At 39.8% G+C, this 27,005-nt stretch overlaps 2 protein-coding genes across 5 annotated transcripts in view; both read right to left on the reverse strand.

Moving 5' to 3' along the window:
- LOC131813469 (ral guanine nucleotide dissociation stimulator-like) overlaps window positions 1-27,005 on the reverse strand; it is a 145,596-nt gene that overhangs the window by 32,895 nt on the left and 85,696 nt on the right. The window lies entirely within an intron of this gene.
- LOC131813649 (ligand of Numb protein X 2-like) lies at window positions 4,571-25,759 on the reverse strand. The gene is given in 9 exon segments (XM_059144009.1): window positions 4,571-4,816; window positions 8,442-8,582; window positions 12,053-12,184; window positions 12,186-12,422; window positions 17,808-18,013; window positions 19,234-19,481; window positions 20,281-20,351; window positions 21,949-22,122; window positions 25,649-25,759. Coding segments are annotated over 9 exon segments (1,566 nt in total).

The raw sequence follows: 27,005 nt of genomic DNA on the forward strand, positions 1-27,005 counted from the left end.
CCATCGCCCAGCAGTCTGTTGTCACCTGCACGCTGGGTGCTCAAAGGGGGCTCAGGGAGAATGGTGACCCAGTAGAGCCCAGGGAGCAGCAGGCATCCCACACCCTGTGGGAGGTGAGTGTCAGTGGAAACAGACCCACTCTCATGGCACCTAGTGAACGGGCAGAGGAGGTAACGGTGGAGGTATGGGGAGGGTCCTGGGAAGGCCTGGCTAGAGACAGAGTCCCTTTGTTCCCTCCTCGGTTGGATCTTCCCAGAGCAGAGGCGAGTGCAGTGAGGGTAATTAAGAGGTCAGACACGACCCCTCCCCGGGCACATGCAGTTGAATTAAAGTGGCTCGTGGGCAAGGAGACAGACTGAGGAGTGTGTCCAGCTCCCCTAAGAAGTCCAGAAAGGCTCCCCACATTGATCAAGGACTCCCACTCCTAGCGGCTTTTGGCCAGCCTGCCGTGTGGGAGCAGGCCTGTCTCAGGCAGGACTGCCAGGTCGCACGTGGACAAGGAGTCCGATTGGTCTCAGACAGGAGCTGACAGCCCAGGGGCCCAGGTTCCCACATAGGTTCCCTGGGATTTTGGTTTGGATGCGTACCCTGTCCTCTGACTTCTCTGCCTCCATGTCTGTCCCCAGGGCCGTCTATGCCATCCTCAATACCTGGGTGGAAAAGTATCCAGGGGATTTTGTGTAGCCTCTGGAGTTTCCCAGCTTGCATACGCTGCTGACCTACCTGCAGGTCAATGTGCCGGGCTCGGACCTGCAGCGCCGTGCCCAGCTTCTGCTTCCAGAAAGGCAATGCGCTCCTGAAAAGACCACGGAGCCAGAGGCTGGGGGTGAGGAGGACTGGGGGTGACTGGTGTGGGCCTGAGGCAGAGGCAGGGTGGGCCACCCTGAGGAAGCCTCTGTAGATTGTAATTGGGCTGAAGAGAGTGAATCGTCTCAGATCCCTGTCCCCATGGGCTTCCGTCGGGGACACCTTCTAGAGGCTGGGTCTTGAACGCAGGCCACGCTGAGTGGTGGGGAAAGGGAAAAGCAAAAGTTAAGTCAATCAAGCTGATGATGCTTTCTCTTCTTGGAGCTACAGCACCGGCCCCAGAGCGAGATCAGGATGTTTCTCAGGAAGTTGTTCCAGCAGCCACTCTGGCACCCGCTGCACCTCTGGGGCCTGAGCTGGCCCCTGCCATCCCTGCTATGGCTGCTCACTATGGGTTAGGAAGACCAGGGCCCCCCCTGACCCGTTGGGGCCAGGGCAGATGGTCATCAGGGCCCTTGTTCACTTCTCTGCCACGGAAGAGCCACCAGGACTTTTGACTTTCCTGGATGACCAGCAGGGTCCTGCCCCCGAGCTGCTGCCCCTTGGCTCTGTGGAGCAAGCAGGCTAAGCCCCGGAGCAGCAGCTTGTGCTGGCTGCAGCTCCAGAGCATGATTCCCCCTCCCCAGTCATTTCCTTCTTTATCGTATTTGTTTCCTGTGTCCACCTCTATAATTACTTCATAGATGTTATTTCTTAAATAAAGCAGAATTTGAGATTATATAACATTTTACTCGCATCCTTTGCAGTGGGATATGGAGGTCTCATTAGGTCCATCCAGAGTGTTGCACAACCATGTCGTTCCACGACCTTTCCATCACAGAGACACCCGCGCTTCTCATCGCTCACTGCTCTGTCCCTCCCCCAGTCCCTGCAACTACTGCTCTTCTCTCTGTCTTGGCCACTTCACCTCAACTTGGATTTTCCTCTGCCTGGAAAACTACAGTATGGCCTTCTGTGTGTGTCTGCAGAACATAAGAGTGATTCCTCTCTTTTCAAACTTTTTTGAAACGATATAGGTATTTTTGTTTTTCTGAATCTTCTACCAAAACAAACAATGAAACAGCACAACACAAAACAAATAACTCTTTTGTCTGGTACACCGCCAGCTAACTGCAGAGAAAGAACCTCCCTTTTGAGAAAGAGCAGAGCTGCTACCCTGTATGGTGTGCGACGTGCTGGAAAGAGCCGCCGGTACCCACAGAGCAGTGGCCCTCCCAATACCTGGTTGTGTATACTGGTCTGCACACAACACACAACCCGAGGAGTCCACAGAATAGTGACCTTGGACTGATAGACACCCTTTCGATACAGGCAGACCCCCCGAATAGATTTCAGGCTTTTTTGGTCTTTTTCACTACCACAGGACAAGTCAGTAAGTTAGATAATAGACAAATGAATTCCATTCATCCTGGATTTTTCTGCTATTCTTTACGTGAAAGTACTTAAAAAAAAAAAAAAAAATATATATATATATATATATATATATATATAGCACTATACAAATGCTAGTTATTACAAATTACATCCAAATGAAGCTAGATGTCCCAGAAACTGGCATTCTTATTATTTATTTTTATTTAAAAAAAATCAGTCATTTTCCTACTTGGCTCAGAATCAGAAAGTTTCATCATAGTTTTGTTTTAGGATTCCTCTAAAGTGATCTAGAAACAAAGACAGTAATACACATTCTTCCAACTTCAATACCGAAGTATATACAACACTCATCAGGAGCTGAAACACTTTCATGAGCAGACAATGACCAACTACAGAATGTCCTGGTGGGTTACAGTCCCGAAGGTGGTGAGAAGACCTACTCTCGGACACCCGTGGTTTGGCTGAAAGAGTCTCTCATGTCCAATGAAAACTGAGTTCTGACATCCTGCCTTTTTAGAGAGAGTTAACAAGATTAAGAAAGGTGTTTTAGAAAAGCTTTTCAAAAGGCCCCACACTTTGACCTGTTTTTTCTGGTGAAAAATGCACACAAAGTCTAAGCATGTACACGTGTGGTAAATGACAGCTTTTCTAAAGCAAGAGCATGAACATCCAAAACTCATGGCGGGTCCACTTGAGCACCTTCTTAATAGTCATGGACAGAATGGCTTTATTCATTTTTATAAACAGATACACCAAGTCTTTTTAGCTTAGTTCTTACTATTAAATTTACCTTTAATAAGGTAAAGGGTTTATTTTTTAAGAATGTTTTAATTTTTTAAAAATTACAAAAAATCTTTTTTACAAACTCATGGCCCGGAGAACAAGACCTGAGCTGAGATCCAGAGTTGGATGCTTAACCGACTGAGCCACATAGAGGCCCCTTAAATTTATCTTTTAAAATATAATAACCTAAGGAAAAAAATACCCTTTTCTTCTATAACTTGATATGCCATTGCCACTTTCATCTCTGACCAGGACCTTCCCCCTCACATGCTGGACGAATGAATTTACTGTGTTCCATACTGAGAAATGTTGTCACTACGATTATTATATGAAACTGCTGAAATGCTCTCAGACCTTGGAAGCCCAAGCCACATGACCCACGACGGGGACCAGCTGGATTCATACTCATTCTCGCTGAAGGTGCCTGGCTGCTCTTCGGTAGCCTGGGCTGCCTCCTCGACAGTCTGGACCTCAAGTGCTTTCAGGACAACAGCAGGGGACGCGGCGCTGGCTTTTAGCATAGCCATGGCCTCACTGTGACTTCACTTGGTCAAATCAATGCTCATTCATATTCAGCAATATATCACCTGTCCAAAGGAATAAACAAGAAAATGAGATGAGCTACCAAGTCATTATCTTCCCTATGCATCCTGTTATTTGTAATTTTTTCACATCTCTGTCATTCTTACGATATCGAGGGAAAAATCCAATTCATGGAAAACATTCCAAAACAACTCAAAACTATAAGATAATTTCATCATATATAGGAAAAAATGTGGCTTGAGGCACTGTGATTTGACTGGAAGTCCAAGTCATTAGACCTCGTTTTGCTAATGTGCAGGACCTGGGCATGTTCATTTCTCTTCTTTGGGCTTCAGTGATTTCTGTAGTTCTTTCCTGCTCAAAAATTATTTGATCTTTTGCTCTTAGAAATGAATTTTTAACATATACTGTTTTAGAGTTACATAGTTTTATAGATATAGTCCTACAGAATTTGCTCAGCGTGAATGTATCAGAATACTTAAAGAGAAGAGGTCCTTGGGTCTACACAAAGAAATGAAACTTGTGATTTGAGCATCTTTTCCTTAAGGAAGAAAAAAAAGTGTTTGTTGCCCTGCCAAGTAATATAATAAAAAAAAAGGGCCACGAGGATTATATAAAAGGTTAGGAAGGAAAAGATGAGTGTTCTATTTTTTAGAGGGTTTTTTCCAACATAAAATAATGCAATGATCTAAATAAACATTAGAAAATAACGGAAAGGGCGCCTGGGTGGCTCAGTGGGTTAAAGCCTCTGCCTGCAGCTCAGGTCATGATCCCAGGTCCTATGATTGAGCCCGCATCGCGCTCTGCTCAGCCGGAAGCCTGCTTCCCCCCACCCACCCCCCGCCTGCCTCTCTGCCTACTTATAATCTCTGTCTGTCAGATAAATAAATAAATTCTTAAAAAAAAAAATGAACGGAAACATCATCAAACTGCAGCAATTTCCCTTCCCATTAGGCATTTTTCTAACCTTAGAGAGAGGTTTTACACTTATATATGGAAGGGACACTTTAGATTTTTAAAAAATCATATTTAATGGAAAATTTGGGGAATATTTGTTACCTTTTCAAACATGAGTTGCATGCAGGGAGAAGATGGGAGGAGTTTCACTGTTCCCAGCCCTCCCTATCTTACCTCTTTTTATGCGGCCATCACGTGCCAGACAGCCATGAGCTGGCACACTGGTTACAAGGATGGGCAGGTTACCACTCTTGCTTCCTCTGTCCCATGCCACTGTCATTCCCAGGGACTCAGGTGGTTCCTTCTTTACAGTAATGTGTTTTTCTTGGCATGTAACACACTGGGTAAGATCCTAACACAGGAGAAGAAAATTCATTGCAAAATAAATAATACATAGCTGAAGTAAAGTAAGGAAACTGAAGGAAAAAATACCATGGCAATGATAAAGTCACTGTTAAAATCAGTTACTGTAGAAATAATACACAGTTCCTCATGGTACAAACATGACACCGAATACTGGGGATCACAATGTCAGACTTTGGACGGCTGTATTTTCATATGACTATGTATGGAACAGAAAAAACTCAGGACTGTTGACATATGGAAGTCAAAATAGGGCCAATTCTACAAAGGTCAATAATGCACTTGAGTTCTAAGATTCTGAAGACAAGCTAATTAATTTTATTTCTCTCTCTCTCCTCTATTCTTTGAGAGAAATGGTGACAGAATAGTACAAAAGTAAAGTGCGGATTTTGTTAACTGCCAGAAAAAAGCTATAGATCTATCTTCTGTTTCTTACTCATGAGAATGCTCGGTCATGAAATGGGTGCAAACTCATCTTCACAACCTTCACGGAAAGCTATAAGGATATGAAATAACTGAATTTTTGAAAAAGTTAAGGAAGAGAACAATTTTCCAACAAACTGTGTTCTCAGGAAAAAGCAATTTTTACCGATATTGATTGTTTCTATTTATGGGGACACTCCTAGAAGAAAAGGAAAATTTAAAACATCACCTTTTTTTAAATTAGAATGCTATAAAAAACAATGGGTACCTATGCAATATTAATATTAAAATAGCAATAGTAACTAACATTTATTGAAGATTTACTATGTGTAAAGCAAATGGCTTCACATGTATTATTTCATTTTCATGGTTTCATTACATTTCATTACAATGGTCCGGAGTGTAAATCCTATGGTTGGCCCCATTTTATAAACAAGGGAATAGCCTTATTAGAAAGGTCATGTAGGGGCGCCTGGGTGGCTCAGTGGGTTAAGCCGCTGCCTTCGGCTCAGGTCATGATCTCAGAGTCCTGAGACTGAGCCCCGCATCAGGCTCTCTGCTCAGCGGGGGGCCTGCTTCCTCCTCTCTCTCTGCCTGCCTCTCTGCCTACTTGTGATCTCTGTCTGTCAAATAAATAAATAAAATCTTTAAAAAAAAAAAAAAGGAAAGTTCATGTAATTTGCTCCAAATTATATAGCTACGCATGATCACACTGGGATTTGAGGTGATTCAAGTTTAAAAAAAATACACATACACACACATAGTGTATATACATAAACATGTATTCATATGTAGTTGTGTATGTTCATACAGCATGATGCTATATGCATCCACACTACAAGGGTGCTATCCCATTAAGTGTAATAATGGAAGCTCCTATCTCAAAAGGTTCCTTAATACATATACTGTAACAGCATAGTGTAGGTAACAAGATAACTATTACCACGACTAACAATATCAACAGCAGAACTAGATGAATTCTTTTGCTAGAACTGTAACATTTCCTTTAGTGGCACTGCTTCAGAGCGGACAGGTACGACGTGTCAGTCAAGCCCTGCACCGGCAGGGGTGTCTGCTCTTCTCTGCTCCTGAAACCAACACTCTGAAATTTTCTTGAGGGCACTACTTAAATAGCCTAGAGTTCCTAGAATTTTGACCTCATAGAAAACCTGTAAACGTCCACAGGTGGTATCATAGCATATGACATCTATGTTCGCATCCTTCAAAACTGGGCAAGACCCAAGTTATTATGAAGACAATCCAGGTAAACTCAACTGGGAGCACATTGACTTCAACGCTCGTGTCTTTCAGGTATCGAGTCAATTAGAGGTGGTTGTTTTATTCCTCCATATGGCTGAGATGTATGCATTTTAGCCAAACTTCAGGGATTACTCTTGGTATTCTTCATGGAAACTTCTAAGGGCTTAACACTGGATGAATGTTTCCAAGCAGGGGCTACGCAGGGGCTTAGTAATATAGTAATGTGTGCTTTAATTTTTAACAATGATTATCCTCTGAACAGGTTGTTTTGATGAATTTGTATTTGTTTTCCCTAGGAGACCTTTATTTTTTTAAAGTAGGTTTTGACATCACTAATGCTGTTTGTTAATGGTAAATTGCTAAATTAATGCTTAAAATTACATTTCATGTGGCTGTTCTAACAAGCAGGTTTACAGAGCACCTAAAGTAAGAATTCAGCATTGCTATTTAAAACACCACCACTTAAAAATAAGGAAGAGGAACTAGTAAAAAGAAAAGTATATGTGCCCAAAACAAACAAAAGGACATAAATCCTCCTCTATATGAACGCTGAAACGGTTAAGTAGTTCTTAAAACAGTCTTAAATTTGTAGCTTTGTCTTTGAGCACCCATATTTCCACTTTCTGTAGAATTCATGGATTCAGTTACCAACTTTTGCCTTAATTATGATTCTTTAGGAATATGTAGATATATGTAACTTGTAAAGCAAGGACCAGCGATATGAACAACTCCTATTCAAATTCCTTTTCGAAACAATAACTGCTTTTTGTAGTCATCATTGTGAAAGCCAAATTATAGGTTCCCTTCACACATTTCGTTTTCTGTTCAAAAATAAGATGAAGTTTGTGCTTATAATTTCTTATAGTTTTAGCTGAACAAAGACCAGTGACAAGTCTATACGTCAGCTCAGAAAACCAGATAAACCTGATCGGCCAAAAATACTTGTGCCTTTAAATGATGCTTTCTTGGGCTCCTGTGACCTTACAGAGTTATTCTCTCAAATTGTACTTACATTAAGAAGCCACTTTAAGCTAAACATGTGTTTCTCAAGTCATTCTCCTTAAGTAAAATTAAATTGCTTTGCTAAATTAAAACTTATTTACTGGTCTACTTAAAAACTATAGGAAGTAAAAACAAACAAACAAACAAAAAAACTATAGGAAGTTTCCGATGTGTGATTTTCACACAGTTGGTAAATAGCATCATTGTAAAAATTCTGGCCTACTAGAAGTTGAGTTCAAATGAAAGATCAAATGAAGTAAATAACACTGAGAACATAGTAAAGTGCCACTGTTTTTTGACTTCTACTGATTTCTGCATCCAAAGTGAGACAGCATCAGAATTTTTGACACAGATAAATGACCTAGGAATATATTATCAAAGCACTGATATATGAAAGATGCAGCAAAAAGCTCAACATATGGGAATTTAAAATGATCTAGGGTAGTATTCCTATGAACTGTAACATAAAAAGAAATGCTTTATGTGTTTTGCATGTACCTATCAGAAAGTATGATTTATGCTTCATATTCACATAGAGAATTCTGTTGTTGTAGGCAACCTGCCCAACCGCTAAGTATGGACTTGTTGGTCATTGCCTTTTTTTCAGTTACATAACCTCCTGTTACAACTGAATGAGCAAACCAAGATAAATCCCACTTTCAAGCAGGACCAAACAAAGAAGTCTTTCTAGAAGATCAAACACTACTCATCAATCTGGCAGAGGGACCTTCTTACTAAGAAACCACCCCTACTGGCTGAGGAACAGACTGTACAGGGACTCTCAAGGTAGCCAAACACACATTCCACACCCCCAAACACCTGTGTTCACCTTTTCCAACAGAGGAATAGCCCTCATTTAAATCTTACCAGTTTGTCACAAGGATTCCCTGAGGGCAGATGAATGAAAACATGCAAACTCGAGGCCTCACCTTGTATGAGCTGGGTCTGTTGTGGTACAGCGGCTGTGCATGGTGCTGGCTGCTACCCAGAGCTCCTGCGTCCTGGACAGGGTTACCAGGCTGGGATTTCCCCGGCCTAGCAATTGTTAAATCCACCCTGTCGCCACTAGCCTGGAGAAAACACACATATATAATCACCAGCCATTAATGATGCTTCTCACTTAAAAAAATTATACGGAGGGTCATTGTCAATGCACTTATCATTGCTGTATCAGAGCCTCACCTGAGTGGGGACTGAAGGCCCCTGCTGGGGGTGGGGCAGACGAGGGAGTTCATTTCAGGAGCTAATACTTTAAAACTTCTGCAGGTAAAAGAGCCACACACAGACCTCTTGGGTAAACCTTCCCTAATCCTGCTCATGCAAACCAAATCCTGGAAATACCAAGGATATAACCAAAGCAAAGACTGGGTTCTGATCTCCCCATGATTTCTTGAAGGGTAATTGTCTTTTTATACTTCCCTCCCCTGCAAAACTGTCCTTGGCACTGAGAGAAAGAGAGCAAAGAAGATAAAAGGACGAACGGATTCTAAACTGGATTACAATCCTTTGTGATTTCTGAAATAAATTCCAAGATGGCTACTTTGAGAGTGATAATCAATGAAACTACGTGTAGCTCTGTTTCCACACACTACAGCTTCAAATCGAAAATAGGGATCAGCTTAAACAGTCCTGAAAAGAATGATAACAAAGGTCCTGTAAAACAGGATTAGTATTTATATACATTACAAATTGTGTGCGTATATATTCCATATGTGCACTCACACATAAATGTAATTTTAGAGGTGATGACAACCACGTTAAATTTAGAGGTCCATTATCTGTATTTATAGATCTAGATCTGAAACACAGATTCACATTTATTATACTTTTTAAAGCTATTTTATCTTTGCTTTTAACATACAGGCCTGGTCTACTTGATGCTGATTCTTGGTCATGACTACAACTTTCCAAGTTTACTATCATTGCTATGGGAAAATTTGACAGCCTGCTTTCAAGAAGCTGTGGTGGAAAGTAGAACACTCCTCCACCATGACTGCAGTCAGTAATGTTAAGAAAGCACTCCAGTTTCAGTTCTCAAGTTGGAAAAGGAGTGAAAACCATAATTTTAAAAAAATGATTTTATTTATTTTTTTGAGAGCAAAAGCGAGAGAGCAAGGTGGAGGGGCAAAGGAAGAGGGAGAAGCCGACTCCCCGCAGAGCAGAGAGCCCGATGTAGGATCTGAGCTGAAGGCAGATGCTGAACCACGGAGCCACCCAGGTGCCTTAGTGATAACCAATTTTAAGGCCCTGTTAAAGTCACTTACTTATTCAAGTATTTCATTAAACTAGTTTCAGACAATTCTCCAAATAACTGAAAGAATAACACTTCTCATGTGGCCAGAGGCTGGGAATTTGATCTAACAGGTAAATTCCAAATAGAACACTTACAATCCAGATATTTGAGATTCTGACACTTCCGAGTATTAGATCACACGGTGTGAAGGGTGAGAAACCCCTGTGATCTCATTTCAATATTAAGAATTGTTTGCTTTACTGCCTAACCCTCACCACTACCAAATACTCTATAACCAGTAATTTAGCTTTATGGGAAGACCCCTGCTCATGCAAACCTATTAACAAACAAATCCCTGATCTTTTTTGATTTCTTAAAAGACAAAATTCTGGGTGTGTGATGGAAGTGGACATATAAGCTTTAAACGATGGGCCAACATTTGGGTTAGGCCAACTGCCTATCTAACACTTCATGGTTTCAAGCACAACAGAAAAATTCTGGTAAAGTCAAGATTTTTAAAAATGCAGGATGCCTGTAAAGTCAAGATTTTTAAAAATGCAGGATGCCTAAATGACAATACCTGTATTTCATAAAATAGTGGCATGCCCTTTTGCTGGGAGTATATACTGGTATGATCTTTCTAGAGGGAAGTTAAGCAAAATGTCTTAAACTTGAAAACAAAACATTAAAGTCTGTTGACAGGGGAGTGTTCACGTAAGTTTTAGCACAACACGCCTACTATACAGCTATATCATGGTGCATCTATTTTCAGGGTAAGAAGTCCACAGCATACAGCTGACGTAAAGAAAGGGTGGCACATACAGAAAAATTTTGTAATGATGTTCTTCAAAACTTTAATGTCACTATCTTATGGACTTTAGGCTGACAGTGATTTGGACTTCCTTCTTCATTTTCTGTATTTTGCCTTCCTTAGTCTCCTTTTCAGACATGGAATACATGTTGTTCTCAGAATCCAAAACATTAAGATGTTTTTCACAAAGAAACAACTTGAGCAATATATTATATTTGGTATCATATATAAGTATCTGTATCCCATTTTTTTAAACCTCAAGTCTGGGACAAGAGACCAACGCCTGAATCTCCCTCCTAATGCAAGATGGCTACCGGGTATGTGTGTTCCCATAGTTATAATGAACCAAACATTTGTGAAAAGGAGTAATGAAATGGGATTTAAATTTGGGTTTTCTTACACAGTACTTAAATCTTCATTGTTAATTCTGTTTACTATACACATTTCCCAGTGACTATCAACCTACTTTAATTCCTGATGCTCGATTATGTTACTGCTTGGTTTCCTCTATGTCAGAGTGTTTTCTTCTGCTTACTTAAAACAAAACAAAACAAAACAAAATAAAACACCATACACATCTTTGTTTTACCCCTATCATTGGAGGAGATACCCATATCATTAAATGCCTTGGTAGGTTATAGAATCAGAAGGTCTGGCCTTGATTATTTTCTATGTTTTCTATCGTATTTTTAAAAAAAAAATTTAAAGCTGTTTTCTTTTTTTAAAGATTTTATTTATTATGTATTTATTTATTTATTTGACAGAGAGTAAGAGAAGGAACACAAGCAGAGGGAGTGGGAGAGGGAGAAGCAGATTCCTGGCTGAGCAGAGAGCCCCGATGTGAAACTGGATGCCAGCACCCTGGGATCATGCCTGACCGAAGGCAGATGCTTAATGACTGAGCCACCCAGGTGCCCCTCTACTTTACCTATTTTAATGCTCTTATTGAAAAATATTTTTTTCTCTAATAATAACCATCTTTACTTCACAGGGATACTGTAAGAACGCAAGTTATGATGTGTTTGAAATGCTCTGAATGCTTTATAAAAGGGCACTACAGAGATAATGAGTTCTTCTCAATAAAAATTGATTTTCCCCACTTGTATGGAGGTGAAGCGGAGAGTGAACGTTACAAGAGCAGGGAAGTCACAACTTTGGAACCACAGCTCCTTCAAGCTTTGCTTGTCTCACCTGTTAAATGTGGACATAAATGTGTTTTTTATGTGTGGGTTTAGGTGGAGCCCATGGAGCAAATGAAAAACCCATGTGAAAATATAGAGCCTTCACTCTATAAAGAGCAAGGCTAAATGTTCACAGGGATACAGTTTTCCAGACAGGATTTTATCTGTAATGATAAAATCATTTCTTGTGCATTTTGAAGGATTTGGGGAGCCCTGTTTGATTTCCCCCAGGAAATATCAAATATCCCTCAGGTTCTCATGTTACGAAAACATCGGCATAAAGGCTGAGCACGTGGAATGAATATCTGCGTGTACCTGAATGATCTGGGCGGCAAGCTCAGGGGTTCCGAGCTTCAGGTCGTGTCCATTGATGGCGAGCACTCGGTCATTGCTGCTCAGCCTTCCATCCTGGGCAGCCAGGCCCCCTTCCAACAGATCAAGGATAAAAAACACCTGGTTCACCGGTCCTTTGAATGGGTTTAATGCCAAGTTGTTCACAAGAGTCCCGTTTGTGAAAGACTACGTGGAAGACCTCTTCCCGGGGAGAGCTACTGTCGGGGTGGCTGTAGGTCCGGCCCCCAAAGCACCACTCTTGCAGCACGCTTAGGTGCAGTGTGGAACAGGGCTGGGAAAGGGTGGCTCTGGCATAGTTGTGAGACACATTGCTGGTGTTACAGTTGTTGACCTAGAAGAAAAGAATTATGACCGAGGTGGGACAATCTTTTATCCTCTCAACTGGTAAACATTTATACGCCATTTCCAAAAGAAACTGACTTTGGAAAATGACATACAGTCATTATTTACAAAGAAAAGCCCTCTGAAGATGTTTTAAAATGCACAGTTCCTAAGCTTCACTCACAATGACTAGCACGAAGTAGAGAATGGCAGTTAGGATCTCAGGCTTCAGCGAGGGTGCTGAATCAGAGTCCCTGGTCCTGCCAGTAGCGGGATGTCTGAGTGCGTCCCCTGAGTGGTGAGATGGGTTTACTCTCCGCTTCACGGGACCAGGAGGAGAATGCAGAGACAGCAGCAGCATGTGGCAAGTGCCAACAAAATACTAGTTCTAGTGGAACAGAAACTGAAGTTCTACTGGATTGATGTGGCTTTTCCAAATGAAAAACACCTACCCTGGAAAAAATACACCGAGTTTTAATCTAAGAAAAGGGACAGATTCTAGATACACAACCTGATCTCAGTTCAGTCATTTTTACTTTAAACAAAAGCAGGTAATTACAGTTTCACTCTGTTTAGCACTCAAGTGTAACATCTATCTAATACAACAAGCTTAACTCAGTACTCACAGAACATTTATTTACTAAACCTTATGGCCCTGAAAGGAGTATAGTGACTGATCCTGGGACAGGAACAGGACTAAGAAAATACACCCAGCTTCAGTTATTCACCCAGTCAGAGGAAGAGGTTGGCGCAACTCTGAGTATTTATCACAATTAGAATTCCTCTTCTCATCTGTCTGCACCAACAGCAAGCAGGAAATCGACATTCTCTTGGATGCGTTATGTGGCACAGGCTCTGGGTTAGGTGCCTGTGATTACCCAAAGCCTTCAATCTTTTTCACGTGAGTCTATCTTAAGGAAAGCCTTCCCCCTTCCTACTCATCTCGGGATGACAGTTTTGAGCACCACTAACTTGAATTTTATTGATTTGGGCCTGTAGACATCTTTTAAAATTCAGGCATCAAAAGCCATAGATCTCACACATAAACTTGTTCTTCGCCCAATTTTGCAACATCTGTGCATTTGATTGCCATCCAGATCCTTGATGAAAAAGTTGAGTAACATAGGGTCAAGAACAGAACTTTAAGGCAGCTTCTAAAAAACCAGCCTGACGTGGATTTGTTAGTCAAAACTCATCATTTCTGGTTATTCAGCTAAAAAGCCACTTATCTCTAGGTTCTTATTTTTCCGTCTTAAATTCACATCTATCACAAATGACTTTACAAACATCTGGCTGGAATCCAGCGCTAGCCACGTGCGAGTATGAAGCCTCACACCATTTTTGTGACGTGGGTTGTGGAATATCCTACAATCGGAGATTTTCCCTTCACAAAAGTGTGGTTGCCAGTGAAACACAGAGAAAGCAGAAACCAAATAAAATACTGTTGCTAGATGTTGTAGAAATAGCACCAACAGAGTAAACTTTACCACATCTTTAGCTAATTATCTTTTGGAGCAATGCAGTCAAGACATGACTGCAATTATTTTCCTTAAAAACCAAAAGTGATGGGACACCTAGGTGGCTCAGTTGGTTAAGCAGCTGCCTTCGGCTCAGGTCATGATCCCAGCATCCTGGGATCGAGTCCCGCATTGGGCTCCTTTCTCGGCAGGGAGCCTGCTTCTCCCTCGGCCTCTGCCTGCCACTCTGTCTGCCTGTGCTTGCTCTCTCTCCCTCTCTCTCTCTCTGATAAATAAATAAAATCTAAAAGTAAAATGAAATAAAATAAAGTAATATCAATTAAAAAAAAACAAAAGGGAATATATCACTGACGACTCAGATCGCACTGTAAATTCGTACTCTTAGTCATGTTCTGAAATTTGTTTTATTTTTAATAGTAATATTGATGTACTCTCTTACACTATTTTATTCTTCAAACTGTTCAAAATGCTGCACTGTGAAAGGCCCTGAGGGTATATGGTTCTCCTTTTCAAATAGGTTCTTTAATAGAATAACATGGATGTGTGGGTATATATATAAAACACACACACACACACACATAATCAGTGTGGGAAAACCAAAGCCACCCACTGTTACTACATCTAGTTTGCTAAACTAAAAACACAGGCTAGCTAGCCCTTTGGTCAGTAAATAAACCATCTTAAGGACTCCAAGGTCTTTCAAATTGGCTCACGGTATTCTTTATGCAGCTCACAAAAAGTGGAAGATAACCAGGTAGTAAAAATATACTAAGGAGCCTTCTTTCCAAGTGTTTCCTTTTGAATGGCCATAAATACTACTCTGTATTTGGGCAAGTAGTGTGGCTTTACTTACTGCCTCCAGCATACCAGCCAAAGGCCAATGAGAAGTCAGGCCCACAAGAGGAGAGACCCATTGTGAATTCAATAATCAGGTTATGTGCTCATAGTTTTTCTATCAATTTGAAATCATTAAACTGCATTTAAGATTGCCATTATTAGGGTTATTAATATGTATGCCTCCATTAACAATAATAATGCACTGGAATGTCTACAATGCTGATTTATAGCTTTGATTTAATTCCCCAAATTATAGCCAGTATTTAGATAATTAGCTTTTTATTTGAGATATACAGATTCAGTTATGTTATTAAACAATTCTCCAAAGCAGACCAGTAAAAAAGCCTGTAGATGAAATATATTAGCAAACAAAACCCTATAGCAAACATAACTATATATTAAATACATTAGTAAATCTGAGGTTACAGACTTAACTTCAATTACACTCAAAGAAATGCAAATAAGAACAAAGCATTTGTTTTTACCTTGAAAGTTTAGAAAAAGCATGAGAAATATGTAAAATAAAAATATGTAAAAAATATGAAATGTGTAAAATATGTAAAAAGAAAAATATGTAAAAAATTTAATATCCAAAGCTGGCACACTGCTGGTAGCAAAGAACAAAAGATGAAAATAAATGTATACTCAATTATAGCTAGAAAGGCCAGAGTGGAAAAGTAAAGAACACTGTGTAAGCTGCAAAAAAGGGCAATCTGGTTCTTTTTGTCTTGGCCACAAAGGTGTCAAAATGTCAAAACCAGCTACAAGAGTTCCTCCACGGAGAATCAGTTTAGGAGCTGGCGTAGAAGGAATACAGAGTAAGGTGTCCAGAGAGCTGTGCCAACCTCATGCAACCAGAATACTACTAATATCATAAAAGGACAGCAAACACAGGAATGCGGTAAATAGCTAGCTATGGTAGGATCAGAAACTGGATTTTACATAAGCTGGATTAGTTATGCTTCCTGTATTCTCCTATTGCCTCTTCGGATTTAGTCAAGAACAAAACACTGGAAGTTCAGTCTGTGTCAGCCAGGCCAAGTGCAACGAAGGAGGGGTTTTGGGCCCAAGTGTCGAAGTGGAAATCACAAACTACAAGAGGCAGAATACGGATGGGCGTGGAAACCAAAGCCAGGAACCCCCAGTGGAAAGGTCAATCCTTGCTGCTCTTGGAGCCTAGTTTGTCTGTCTTCCCCTCTGGACATTTCTCTTGAAGAACTAAAAATCCCAGAGGTTCTAAGTTTGGTTTTAATGAAGAAGACAGCTATTCCCAACAGGATATCATAACCAAATCCACTCTTTTATTGACTCAGCAAGTTTGTCCTGGGTATCGACTCCAGGCACAGCTCTGTGAGAAGCCTGTCCCACAGTAAGTACTAATGGCGGCTGCCATCCCCAAAGGAAGACACTGCATTTGAATAACTCTCTGTGACCAATTATGCATTCAGTGGTGAAGAGAAGGAATGTCTTCAGCACTTAGTGTGAGAAGAGGTCTGAATGGGTGAAAATGGCAGGGCAGGGCTTTCTGGATGAAGGTGGGGAAGCTGTAGCACAATGGGGACAGGCTGGAACGTGGAGGGAAGCAAGGAGACTGCGATGTCTGGATTTTCTGCTACATTATACATCCTATGAGGGCAGGGCTTGCTTTTTGCTCTTAATTATACCCTCAGCTCTGACCACCATGCCTATGATGTTTCAGTAATACACCGATGGCTACAGCTGAAAGAAAAAGCAAGGGTTAAGGCTGAGGGGACAGGTTGTGTAAGAGTTCAAAGAGGACCTGGACTATTAGATTAATCAGTATGGACTTGATTCTCTGGTCCAATCTATCCAGGGAAAGCAGAGTCACAGGTGAATTAACCGCACAATGGTCGTACCGGATTTCAGAGCAGGGTAGGGAGGCAGGGGTTTTGATTCTCCTGGGTTAGACGTGAAGCAGTGAGGGCACAGACCAGAGAGATGGCAGGGAAAAGAGAAGGGGTGAATACCAACAGACCGTGGGGAAGGACCCAGCAGTGAAATCGAGGAGGCAAGAGTCCTTGAGCTTGGGTTCCTAGAAGACATCTTTTCTCATTCATGCCTATTTCTTCTCTGCTAAATATCCAGTCTTTTAGCTTCAAGTACCACATACACTTGCATGGGTCATATACCCAGGTCAATTTTCACATACACTCTAGAATTCACATGAACAGTAGATTTATGGCCATCTCATGCTCATCAGTATGCCCTCTAACATAATATCATCTTACCCGAAGCAAGTTCATTTGTTGGAGTAGCTCATTCTTTTTAAAGAGAAGAGGGAGAGGGTAGCACCAAGGATTAGTGCAGAGTCAGGCTGTTTGTGGATGAGAGTGCGTTTGAGAGCCAACAAGAGGTGGTCATGATTTCTGAATTCTTTTTTTTTTTAAAGATTTTATTTATTTATTTGACAGAGAGAAATTACAAGTACACTGAGAGGCAGGCAGAGAGAGAGAGAGAAGGAAGCAGGCTCCCTGCCGAGCAGAGAGCCCGATGCGGGACTCGATCCTAGGACCCTGAGATCATGACCTGAGCCGAAGGCAGCGGCTTAACCCACTGAGCCACCCAGGCGCCCCACGATTTCCGAATTCTATCTTAAATTCAATGCTGTAAGTTTTAAGTAACTTGTGCTGTGTGACCTCTCTTTTCTAGATTATAGAAATCCGTGTAGAGAAGGATGAATCAGACAACGAAGGTAACTGAAGGATGGTACCCTGGGACTAGGGATACAGACAATGGGACAAGAGAATTTAGCAGTGAATGTGGCCACGAAATAGAGAACTGTGGAGACCAAGCCAGGAGGAATCCAGCTGGCCTGGAGAGCCACACACTGAGGCACATGCGGGATCAAATTTAAGATGGCGGTAAAAATACATTCCATGAGTTTGGGGGAAATCGGAGAAATTACAGATAAATTATGATATGTTTAGCACTAAAAAAAAACAGTAAAACTTACCTTTTTATAAGTCAGATTCCACAGTACCCTAATTTCTTAAGTTTTAAATTGATGAATAAGAGCAAAAAAAGAGGCAAGTTAACAAAATAATTTAAAAAATTGATACCTGAAGAATTGGGTCTCCAGCAAGAAGTCTTCCATCTTTGGCGATCACCGCATCCCGACAGACTTCCTGGATAACAATGTATCTGTTGATCAGTGGCGCTAAATTGCCGCCCACAATGCTAATTCCTAGCTGAATATAAGGATCACCCCGGTGAATTTCAATTGTAGTAATTTTGCCTTCTGGAAAACTAACCGGCTGTTGCATAGCTGCCAAGTTAAAAATGAGAGGGAGAAAAATAGAAAGAAAAACGTTTTATATTTTGATTATCTTCAGGTAAGTAAGTTATCGTCTATCATTAGTGATGACCTTATGTTAATAGATGATTCATAACAAAGCAATACCACGGGATAAGAAAACCAGAATGACCAAAACACCAATAGATAAGATTAGGAAAACACTTCCTCTTCGAAAGGTGAATAATCAACAAATAACTACTATGCATCAGATCACTAGGGACCACATAGTGATCTGATAAAGAAATATAAAGACAATATCATCTTGTCCTAATTGATCAGAGAAACTCTGACCCATGAAACAGCTGTAAACAGTGCAAGGCAGTACATATGAAATAAAAAAGACAAACTCTGTGACATACAATCACCGTAGTGGTTGACAAAATAACCACATTAAGCAAGAAGAGGAGGGTCTTGATCTGAGCAGTAGGAGATAGAAGAATTGTTATAGCCATGGCTGGGAAAACTGGGATTTGTAGAAAAATTGGAATTTTCATAAGAGATAAACCTATTTAAAAGTAAGACAAAGGGCCAACTACTAAGATATGCCCAAGATCTATGACTAGAGGTTTTCTGCGTGTTTATGGTGGATCATGTAGACAGATCAGTGGCTGCTACCAGAGGACAGCAATAGTCAGACACATGGCCTTGGGAGTCAGATACATACCTAGCCATTTCGTGGCTCTCAGACTTTGACCAATGATTCCCTGACTAAGTTTCCTCATCATTAAAAAAAAGCCAGTATTGGTACAAGCATTTAATAAGTTAATATATGTAAAGTGCCTGGCACAGTGCTGACACAGAATAAGCACATAGGCTGAGGTATTATTTTTGTTCTTCTTGATGCTGTGGATTTCTTAGTCAAGAAGCAATAGGCTTCAAAACAAACAAACAAAAGAAGCCTGCTGATGACCAGTGAATTTGTGGACTACAACAGAAGAGGGGGAGGGGGAAGGATAAGCCTCAAGGTAAGACTCGCTTTCTGTTTCTAAACGGCAAACTGTTAGACTTGTACACTTAAAGGGTGAATATGTGATACGTGAAGCATATCTCAGTAAAATTATTTGTTGAAGAGGAAAAACAACAACAACAACAACACCCCATGGGGGGAAAGTAATAGGGAGTACTGAGAAGAAAGGAAATATCTGATTTGAAAACAGATGAAAAGCAAAAGCAAGGTGAAGAGCACATACTGTCAGTGGCCGTGTTCTCCTCCAAGGCGGGGTTGTCCAGGCCAGGCTCCTCAGGCCATGGGGGCAGAGACGCTGATATCAAGCTGCACTAAGCAGGTGCTGTGCCTGTCCTTGAACAGTCCGTTTCGAGGGATAAAGTACCTGGAAGATCTATTACAGTGGTTCCATTTTCATTCTCAATCTCTGTCTGAGCTTTATCAGTTTTCCTCCTTTCTAGAGCAAGTCTCCGATGAGAAGCTCCAGGACATCTAGAGAGAGAGCATTAAGGGGTTCCCAGATGATTTGAAAGGAAAAATGATTGACAGCTTGTGCCCCAACAACAGAATAGCCACTGCTTCATTGCCAAACTCACCTAGAGGTAATCCACAAGTGGTATGTAATTCTCATTTTAACCTCTGCTCAAACTAAGTTCCTACCACACTGTGTAGCAAACTTAAAACAGATGTTGGCATAAATAGTGGCTTCGTGCATGTCTCAAAAAATACTTCAATAAAAACCTGTATTCAGATACATACTAGTCCCAGAAATACACCAGCACAGTAGACGGTACGCTGCAAATACTATTCTGAGATCCTGATTGCATAACCCCCTTTTCACAGGGATAGCTTAACTCCTTAACAGGAGTGGAAACAGCAGTCTTCTTCCACAATGTGCTCCTGCATCCAGACTTGGACCCTGAGTGACACTGTTCCTTTCCAATCTCAGGGCCAAGGGTACACATTCATTTATTAGTGAGAAGCAATACATCTGAGGCTCTGCCACTTGCAGAAAAGCAGAGCAAAGGCTCAAGAGGCTGCGTATGGTGGGTGGCGGTCTTATGTCTAGGACTGCAGACTTCATTCAATGATAGTGTTTTTTAAAATCTCAAATTTCATGAAAAATCAAGTATAGGATAAATTTATTGAAAACTGGAAGCTATCCCTTAGCTGTAAAAGTAATGAATTTCCCCTCACAAACTAAAGATAAGTTGTGGGTTTCAAGTTCTTGCAAAACATTGCTATGGAATTTCTTTATTTATATTTTTCTCATTCCTGGTTTCCTCATCACCTTATTAAGAGGACAAAGGATTTCCCTTCTGCACTGTTGTGCCGCACTCCAGGAAATGTTCCTGCAAGGACCTGACAAGTAACTTGGAATATTGTATCACTGAAAAAACGATTTTTGTCAAGTAAATAGATTGCATGAGAAATGCATTTTAAAACTATTTCATTCAATAAAAAAATGGTGACAAAAAGTGGATCATAAAACAATACTTGAGACTAAAACTATAGGGAAAGATTCAATTCCCCAAATGCATATCACACACTGGTATCCATATGCGTAACAGCCAGTCTTCGATGGAGAAACAGACTAGGAACAGGGTTTGGCAAGGAAACATAAGCAGAATGTGCACAGCTGGGAAAGAGCCTAGTTAACAACTACAAAATCCTAAAAACTAAGTAACTGTAAAGCCCCTCTTATCTTATCCAAGAATAATTTTTTTTTTTCTGTTCTTTTTTTTTTTTTTTTTGTCAGAGAGAGTGAGCACAGGCAGAGGCAGAAAGAGAAGCAGGCCTCCTGCTGAGCAAGGAGCCAGATGTGGGACTCAATCCCAGGACTCTGGGATCATGACCCGAGTGGAAGGCAGCCTCTTAACCAACTGAGCCACCCAGGTGTCCCCATGAATAAATTTAAAACTGGATCCCTGAAGTTGTTAGGTAAAGAACCAGGTATACTTACATCCCAATGGGACAGCAAATTGCTAAGAGGGACTAAAGACAGGTATTTTGTGTGATATCACAGAGAACTATGGAAGAACGCATTCATCTGGCACTCAGGAAGGTCACAGAAGACTACGCAACACCCACCTTTAAACAGATGGGGAGCTGGGCACACAGAGACGGAACAACTAGCCAGGAGGAGACGATGAAAGACTTCAAACTACACAAGGGAGGCAAGAGTGTCAAAGAAGAAAAAATGACATAGATTATACCATAGAAAGAAAAAACAAGTACATATGAATGGCAAAAAACATGAGCCTCATTAACATTTATAACTAAGACATAAGTCTGGCAAGTCAACAGAATTTTTAATAGTTAAAAAGCTTAATATAGTTTTTATTTAATGGATGACAGATTTTTAAAAACATATTTTTCTGCCTTGCTTGCATGATATAGCAATTTAGCCAGCAAGCACTCTTAGGAAACAAACTAGTTAAGAGTATCAGCTCTTCCACTTATTGACAACCTCTTCCATTTATTAACAACCTCTCTGCCCATATTCTTCTTTATATAACAAAGATAAGACGGCCTAACTCATAGAGCTGTCATGAAAACTAAACTGGACTAATATAAATTGCTTAAAATACTGCCTATAAATAATCAGAACTCAATACAAACTAGTGACTACTAGTATCATAGCAACTTAAAAGTACTCAAGCTAGGGCTCCTGGGTGTCAGTTGGTCAAGCGACTGCCTTCGGCTCAGATCATGATCCTGAAACCCAAGACTGAGTCCTGCAACTCACTCCCTGCTCAGCAAGGGGTCAGCTTCTCCCTTTGACCCTCCCCCCTCTCATGCTCTCTTTCTCTCTCTCTCAAATAAATAAAATCTTTTTTTAAAAAGCACACATGCTATATTGTTTTCTTACAGTACATCTGTATCAAGTCTTATAACCTATAAGACTTAAATAAAACGAAACAAAACACTACAATAAAAATACTTTAAATTACTTTACCTGAGCAGTTTCTGTTTTCAACTTGTCAATACTGAGGGTGTTCCTCTGTAATCCACTGGCAGCCAGTGACAGAAGCTGGTTCAGAGATGTAATATCCTCTTGTACTTTACGCATGGCTTTTGAAGACATTCTACTAATTTCTTCTGTACCTGTTTCTGTTCCTTCACAAATTTCCTAAAACGATACATAAAACTGAGTTCCAAAAAAATACACCTTTGGTTTCCTATAGGAAAAAAGCATATTTACTATAGGCTGGTCAGAGTCCTAGAGTTTTTTAAAAAGGAAATATTAAAAATTCATCCACAGTTCACATGCTTTTTTCAGACTGACAATAAAAGAATTTTAATTCCCATTATTCTGCTTTGTTTATAAAAATATTAAAATTTTTACCAACACCCAAGTTAAAATGTTTAAGAGGAAGAAGAGATGTTCCCCTTAAAATAGATTCTAACATTCTTCAACATGATATATCTAATTACATTTGACACACTTACTAGAGGTTTTCAACATCCTGGCAGATGACAGGAGGGAGATTTTCATCCTTCAGTGCTTTACTATCCCTGAGAAAAATGCCACAGATAGATTAAATCCATTGAGGTTCTAAAAAGCTGACAGCTGAGTTCCACTACGGAAGTGTTAAAGGGGAGGAGGTAAAACAAATATTCCCCATTTATAGCTCTTATGGTTGATTTCAAATCTCTTTATAAAAAAATGTTGTTTCCTGACCTTTAAAATAGCTTTAACAATTCATCTGACAGGGAGTTCTCTTCTAAAAGGACTGGCACCTATCAGAAGTACACATAAATGCATCTGACCAAACGTTTAAGAAAAAAAATTAGAAAATAGAAGAGATTAAATATTGAACTAAGTTCCCCTGGCTCAAAAACTCTATGACTGACCTTTTATTTCGTTCAAAAATATTAAAGCATTCATTAAAGAAAGTCTACAAACTTCTCATAATGAGATTCTCATTGTATTTTACTTGATTTTTAGAATTTCAATTTATTCTTCAACAAAATAAAACCTAGGGATAGCTAAGGGAATCATAAATATTTAATGAGAATAGGAAGAGGTGAAATGTGGCATGCTGTAATGGAATTATGAGTTAAAATTCAGTCACAGATCTGCTACTACTTCCTTGATAGAACCTGAAGCAAACCTCAGTCTCCTACAGCTTTCTCATTTATGATATAGGGCTAAAGTATACAGAAGATATTTTGGAGGCATGAACTTGATCATTTATTTACAAATGTTTTATCTAATGTAATACAAATTAGGTGAGAAAATGTAAGTGCTAGTAAAAATAGTGATCTTCAAACCTATCTGATGTATATTATAGATAGAGGCTTTTCTCCCTCTTCATCATCAGAAAATAAATGGGACTGGTATAGTAGTTTATATAGAAAAGGTATATATACCTAAAACTGAGCATAAAGTATCCAGAAAGAATTGGTTATAAACTTTCCTAATGATTAAAAATTAAAGATCTGACCTTCCAAAATCTTTCCAGAGCATATGTTTATTATTTTACTTTAGACAAAAACTGATTCAAAGAATTTTTCTTCTAAATGTCTATATAGTTTCTTTTACTTCCGATGAGACCACCTGCCTATAAATTAACAAATAAAATTCTTCAAATAAAATACTTTAAAAGTTAAATTGTAAACCTACTCTGGTCTTGTTCCTGTTTTATCACCTAGAAAATTCAAGAAGCTTTATGTAAAAACAGGTCATTTAACAATGTATTCCAAATTCAAGTTTTAATTTAACACAAACTTAGGTATAAACAGAAACTTCTAAGCATTTTTAGGACAGCCTCGTAGACATCATGTGAGGTCACTTGTCACAAACTCCAACAACATACTATGGGGACATGTTTGTATACACATAAACACATAGTTACGTAGCTGATTTGTATCTCTTTCTTTCAAGGGCAAGATTTTTCCTCTTTCAACTATCTTCTATGAAAAATATTCTTGCTTGGCACAGTTCACCTCCTGCAAGTTCTACTGGATGCTTTCTTAGGTTCTATCATTTTAGAATACTAAAATATGTCAGACTACCTGGATGTCTCTAAATATTTTACAAGAGCAGCAATTTTTTAAGATGATGTTTTTAATGTGTGCAGATAGATCAACAGCTTTCTCATGAACACTTATTTAGTGGGTATCATTATTAGTGTATGTCTAAAAGTAGAAAAGTAAAAATGCTCCATCAGCAAAATGCAGTGACTCACTTTCTACTTTCCCAGAATTTACTTCACACTGCAAAATAAGACCTGCTTAATAAAGAAAATATAGGAACACACAAAACTTCATCCCATCACAGAACCTTAATGGTTCCTCTTTCAACCTGTTTTGGGACTTACACACACATTTTTTTTTTTTTTAAAGATTTTATTTATTTATTTGTCAGAGAGAGAGCAAGCGAGAGCGAGCACAGGCAGACAGAGTAGAAGGCAGAGTCAGAGGGAGAAGCAGGCTCCCCGCAGAGCAAGGAGCCTGATGTGGGACTCGATCCCAGGACGCTGGGATCATGACCTGAGCCGAAGGCAGCTGCTTAACCAACTGAGCCACCCAGGCGTCCCTACACACACATTTTTAAACGTGATGGGGATGACCATAAGTTATGTGCACATATTTTCTCAGGATGTTGAAATTAAGTCTTTTTCATGTCACTTAACATGGTTTTAAATGACCACAGAATACTGATGACATAGCTGTATCAGAACCTTTATGCCCAACCCTCTTCTTAACATATACGCATTTACTATATAAACAATGCTGCTACAGTGAATGCCTTTATCTCCAAATACTTGTGCATGACTTTATTTGTATTCCACAAAAAGAGGAATTTATAGGTCAAAGATTACATCAAGGAAAACCTACGTATTATCAACTGATCCTTTAAAACAACTGTTCCAATTTATCTTCCCACCTACTACGAATAAGTAATTTTTCTGTCACACCATCTACAACAATGGACATTTTTCTGAAACAATCACTGCCAGTACATAGGTGAGAAATGCCACTTCATTATCATCTAAATTCATATTTCTGACAGTACTAAGTAAAACATTTCAAATATTAATTAGACAAGTCTATTTCTCCTTGAGTGAATGGTCTATTCAGGCTATTTGAGGTATATCTGAGGTATGTTTCTCACTGACTTCTCAGTGCTATTTCAACATTAAGCATATTAATTATCTCATACATATACTTTATGTGTCTATTTCTAAAATGAGACCTTCATTTCAAGATACATCTCAATTTCAGATGTTAAAATGTGAAGAAAAAAAAGCATCGAAACAGCAAGTATTTTACTTCCAACCTGTCCTTTACCTTTTGCCTTTGTCCATAGGGTTTCTTTTGTTTACCTTTTTAATCTAACTACAATTTAATTTTCCTTACTTTGTATGTTGATATTTGTCTTTCATAGTTTAACATTTCTGAAATTGATATCCATGTTCTACCGATGCAAGCCTTTGACTGGACGTAAGATAAAGGAGGGATTTAATTTTTTTCCCACAGACTTCAACTTTTTTATTCATTAGCGTCCTATTTTGCTCTCTCTTTGATATTCCATTTTTATTATATTTACAGAAGTCTCTATACACACAAACCTGCGTATAGAAAACTTAGGCCTGTTTTTGGCCGACCGTGGGCCCTGACTAGTCCATCTAGCTTGGCATCTGTAATACCTGTGGACTGCTGTCAAAGCTCACTCTCAGCACTCCACCTCTGTTCCTGCCCTCCTGCACATTATCTTCCACATGGCTGCCAGAATGCTCTTCTTCAAACACGTATCTCATGTCCTATTATTCACATCAAACCCCTAGTGGGTCTCAACTGTCCTCCGTGTAATTACAAAACTCTTTAAGATGACATACACGGCCCTTCCCTTTATGACATCTGGAATCTGATCTTCCCATGCTGCGGCTTGCCGGTTTTCCAGCAGTTCTTCAAAAGAGTAAAGATCATCCTTGTCTCTAGATCTTACTCCATGCTGCCCCCACTTAGAGACCACTGCTTCCAACCCCTCTTCATCTATCAAACCCAATACAGCAGGTCCAGGCTACTGCTGCAGCTGCTAGGGAAACAGAGAAATCCTTTAGAATAAGGAACCCCTGGACACGTATAGCAGGTTAAAAGGAACTGGATGTGCTATATCAGGTCATGTGCACTTATTCTACATACTCCTTTGGTTCAACTCTGAGGCACAATGCAAGAGGAAGACAATGGGGGAAGGTGGAGTGGCATGAGGGGGGAGGGCGCGAAGGGAGATTAACTCCTTATATTTCTCTTACTCCTTTGCCTCAATCAAGTCTTTCACGTGGAGCCTATAAGCAATTACAATAAAGAGAGAACCAGTTTCATAATTAAAATCAAAGTAGTTCAAGGGTACCACACTGCTTCAGCTGATAAATAAAAAAAGCTGCTAAAACATCTAAGATAATTTCTTCTAATTTTGATGCGGCTACAAAGAAAACTAAGTAAAAACAAGAGACAGACCCCTATGTTTAAAAATCAATTTTCGGAGCGCCTGAGTGGCTCAGTTCTTAAGCATCAGTCTTCAGCTCAGGTCATGATCCAGGGTCCTGGGATCAAGCCCTGCATCAGGTTCCTGGCTCAGCAGGAAGCCTGCTTCTCTGTCTCCCACTCTCCACTTGTATTCCTTCTCTAGCTGTCTCTTCTTCTCTGTCAAATAAAATTTAAAAAAAAATAATATAAAATAAAAATCAATTTTCATTCAAAGTTATCCTAAATTTTCTAAGTTTAAAAGGATTTTAGGATAGCCAGCTTTTAAAACAGTACTTCACCCTAGAATCATCTACATAATAACAACCACATCCAAATAAAAAATTCCTACACAGATATACGGACTCCTTCATCTGTTACTCATTCTAAGTTCTTCAGAGGATTCAATGCAATACGTGAAACATGCTTTCATCAGAGGCAGAAGAGGCAATGCAAGACCAAACAAAAAATCATGCACAGGGAATCAACAAAACTAAAACATCTTTCAAAATGAATCTGGATTGGTAATTTTTTAACAAG

This window comes from Mustela lutreola, chromosome 13 (assembly GCF_030435805.1).
Source record: "Mustela lutreola isolate mMusLut2 chromosome 13, mMusLut2.pri, whole genome shotgun sequence".
NCBI classification, from domain to species: Eukaryota; Metazoa; Chordata; class Mammalia; order Carnivora; family Mustelidae; genus Mustela; species Mustela lutreola.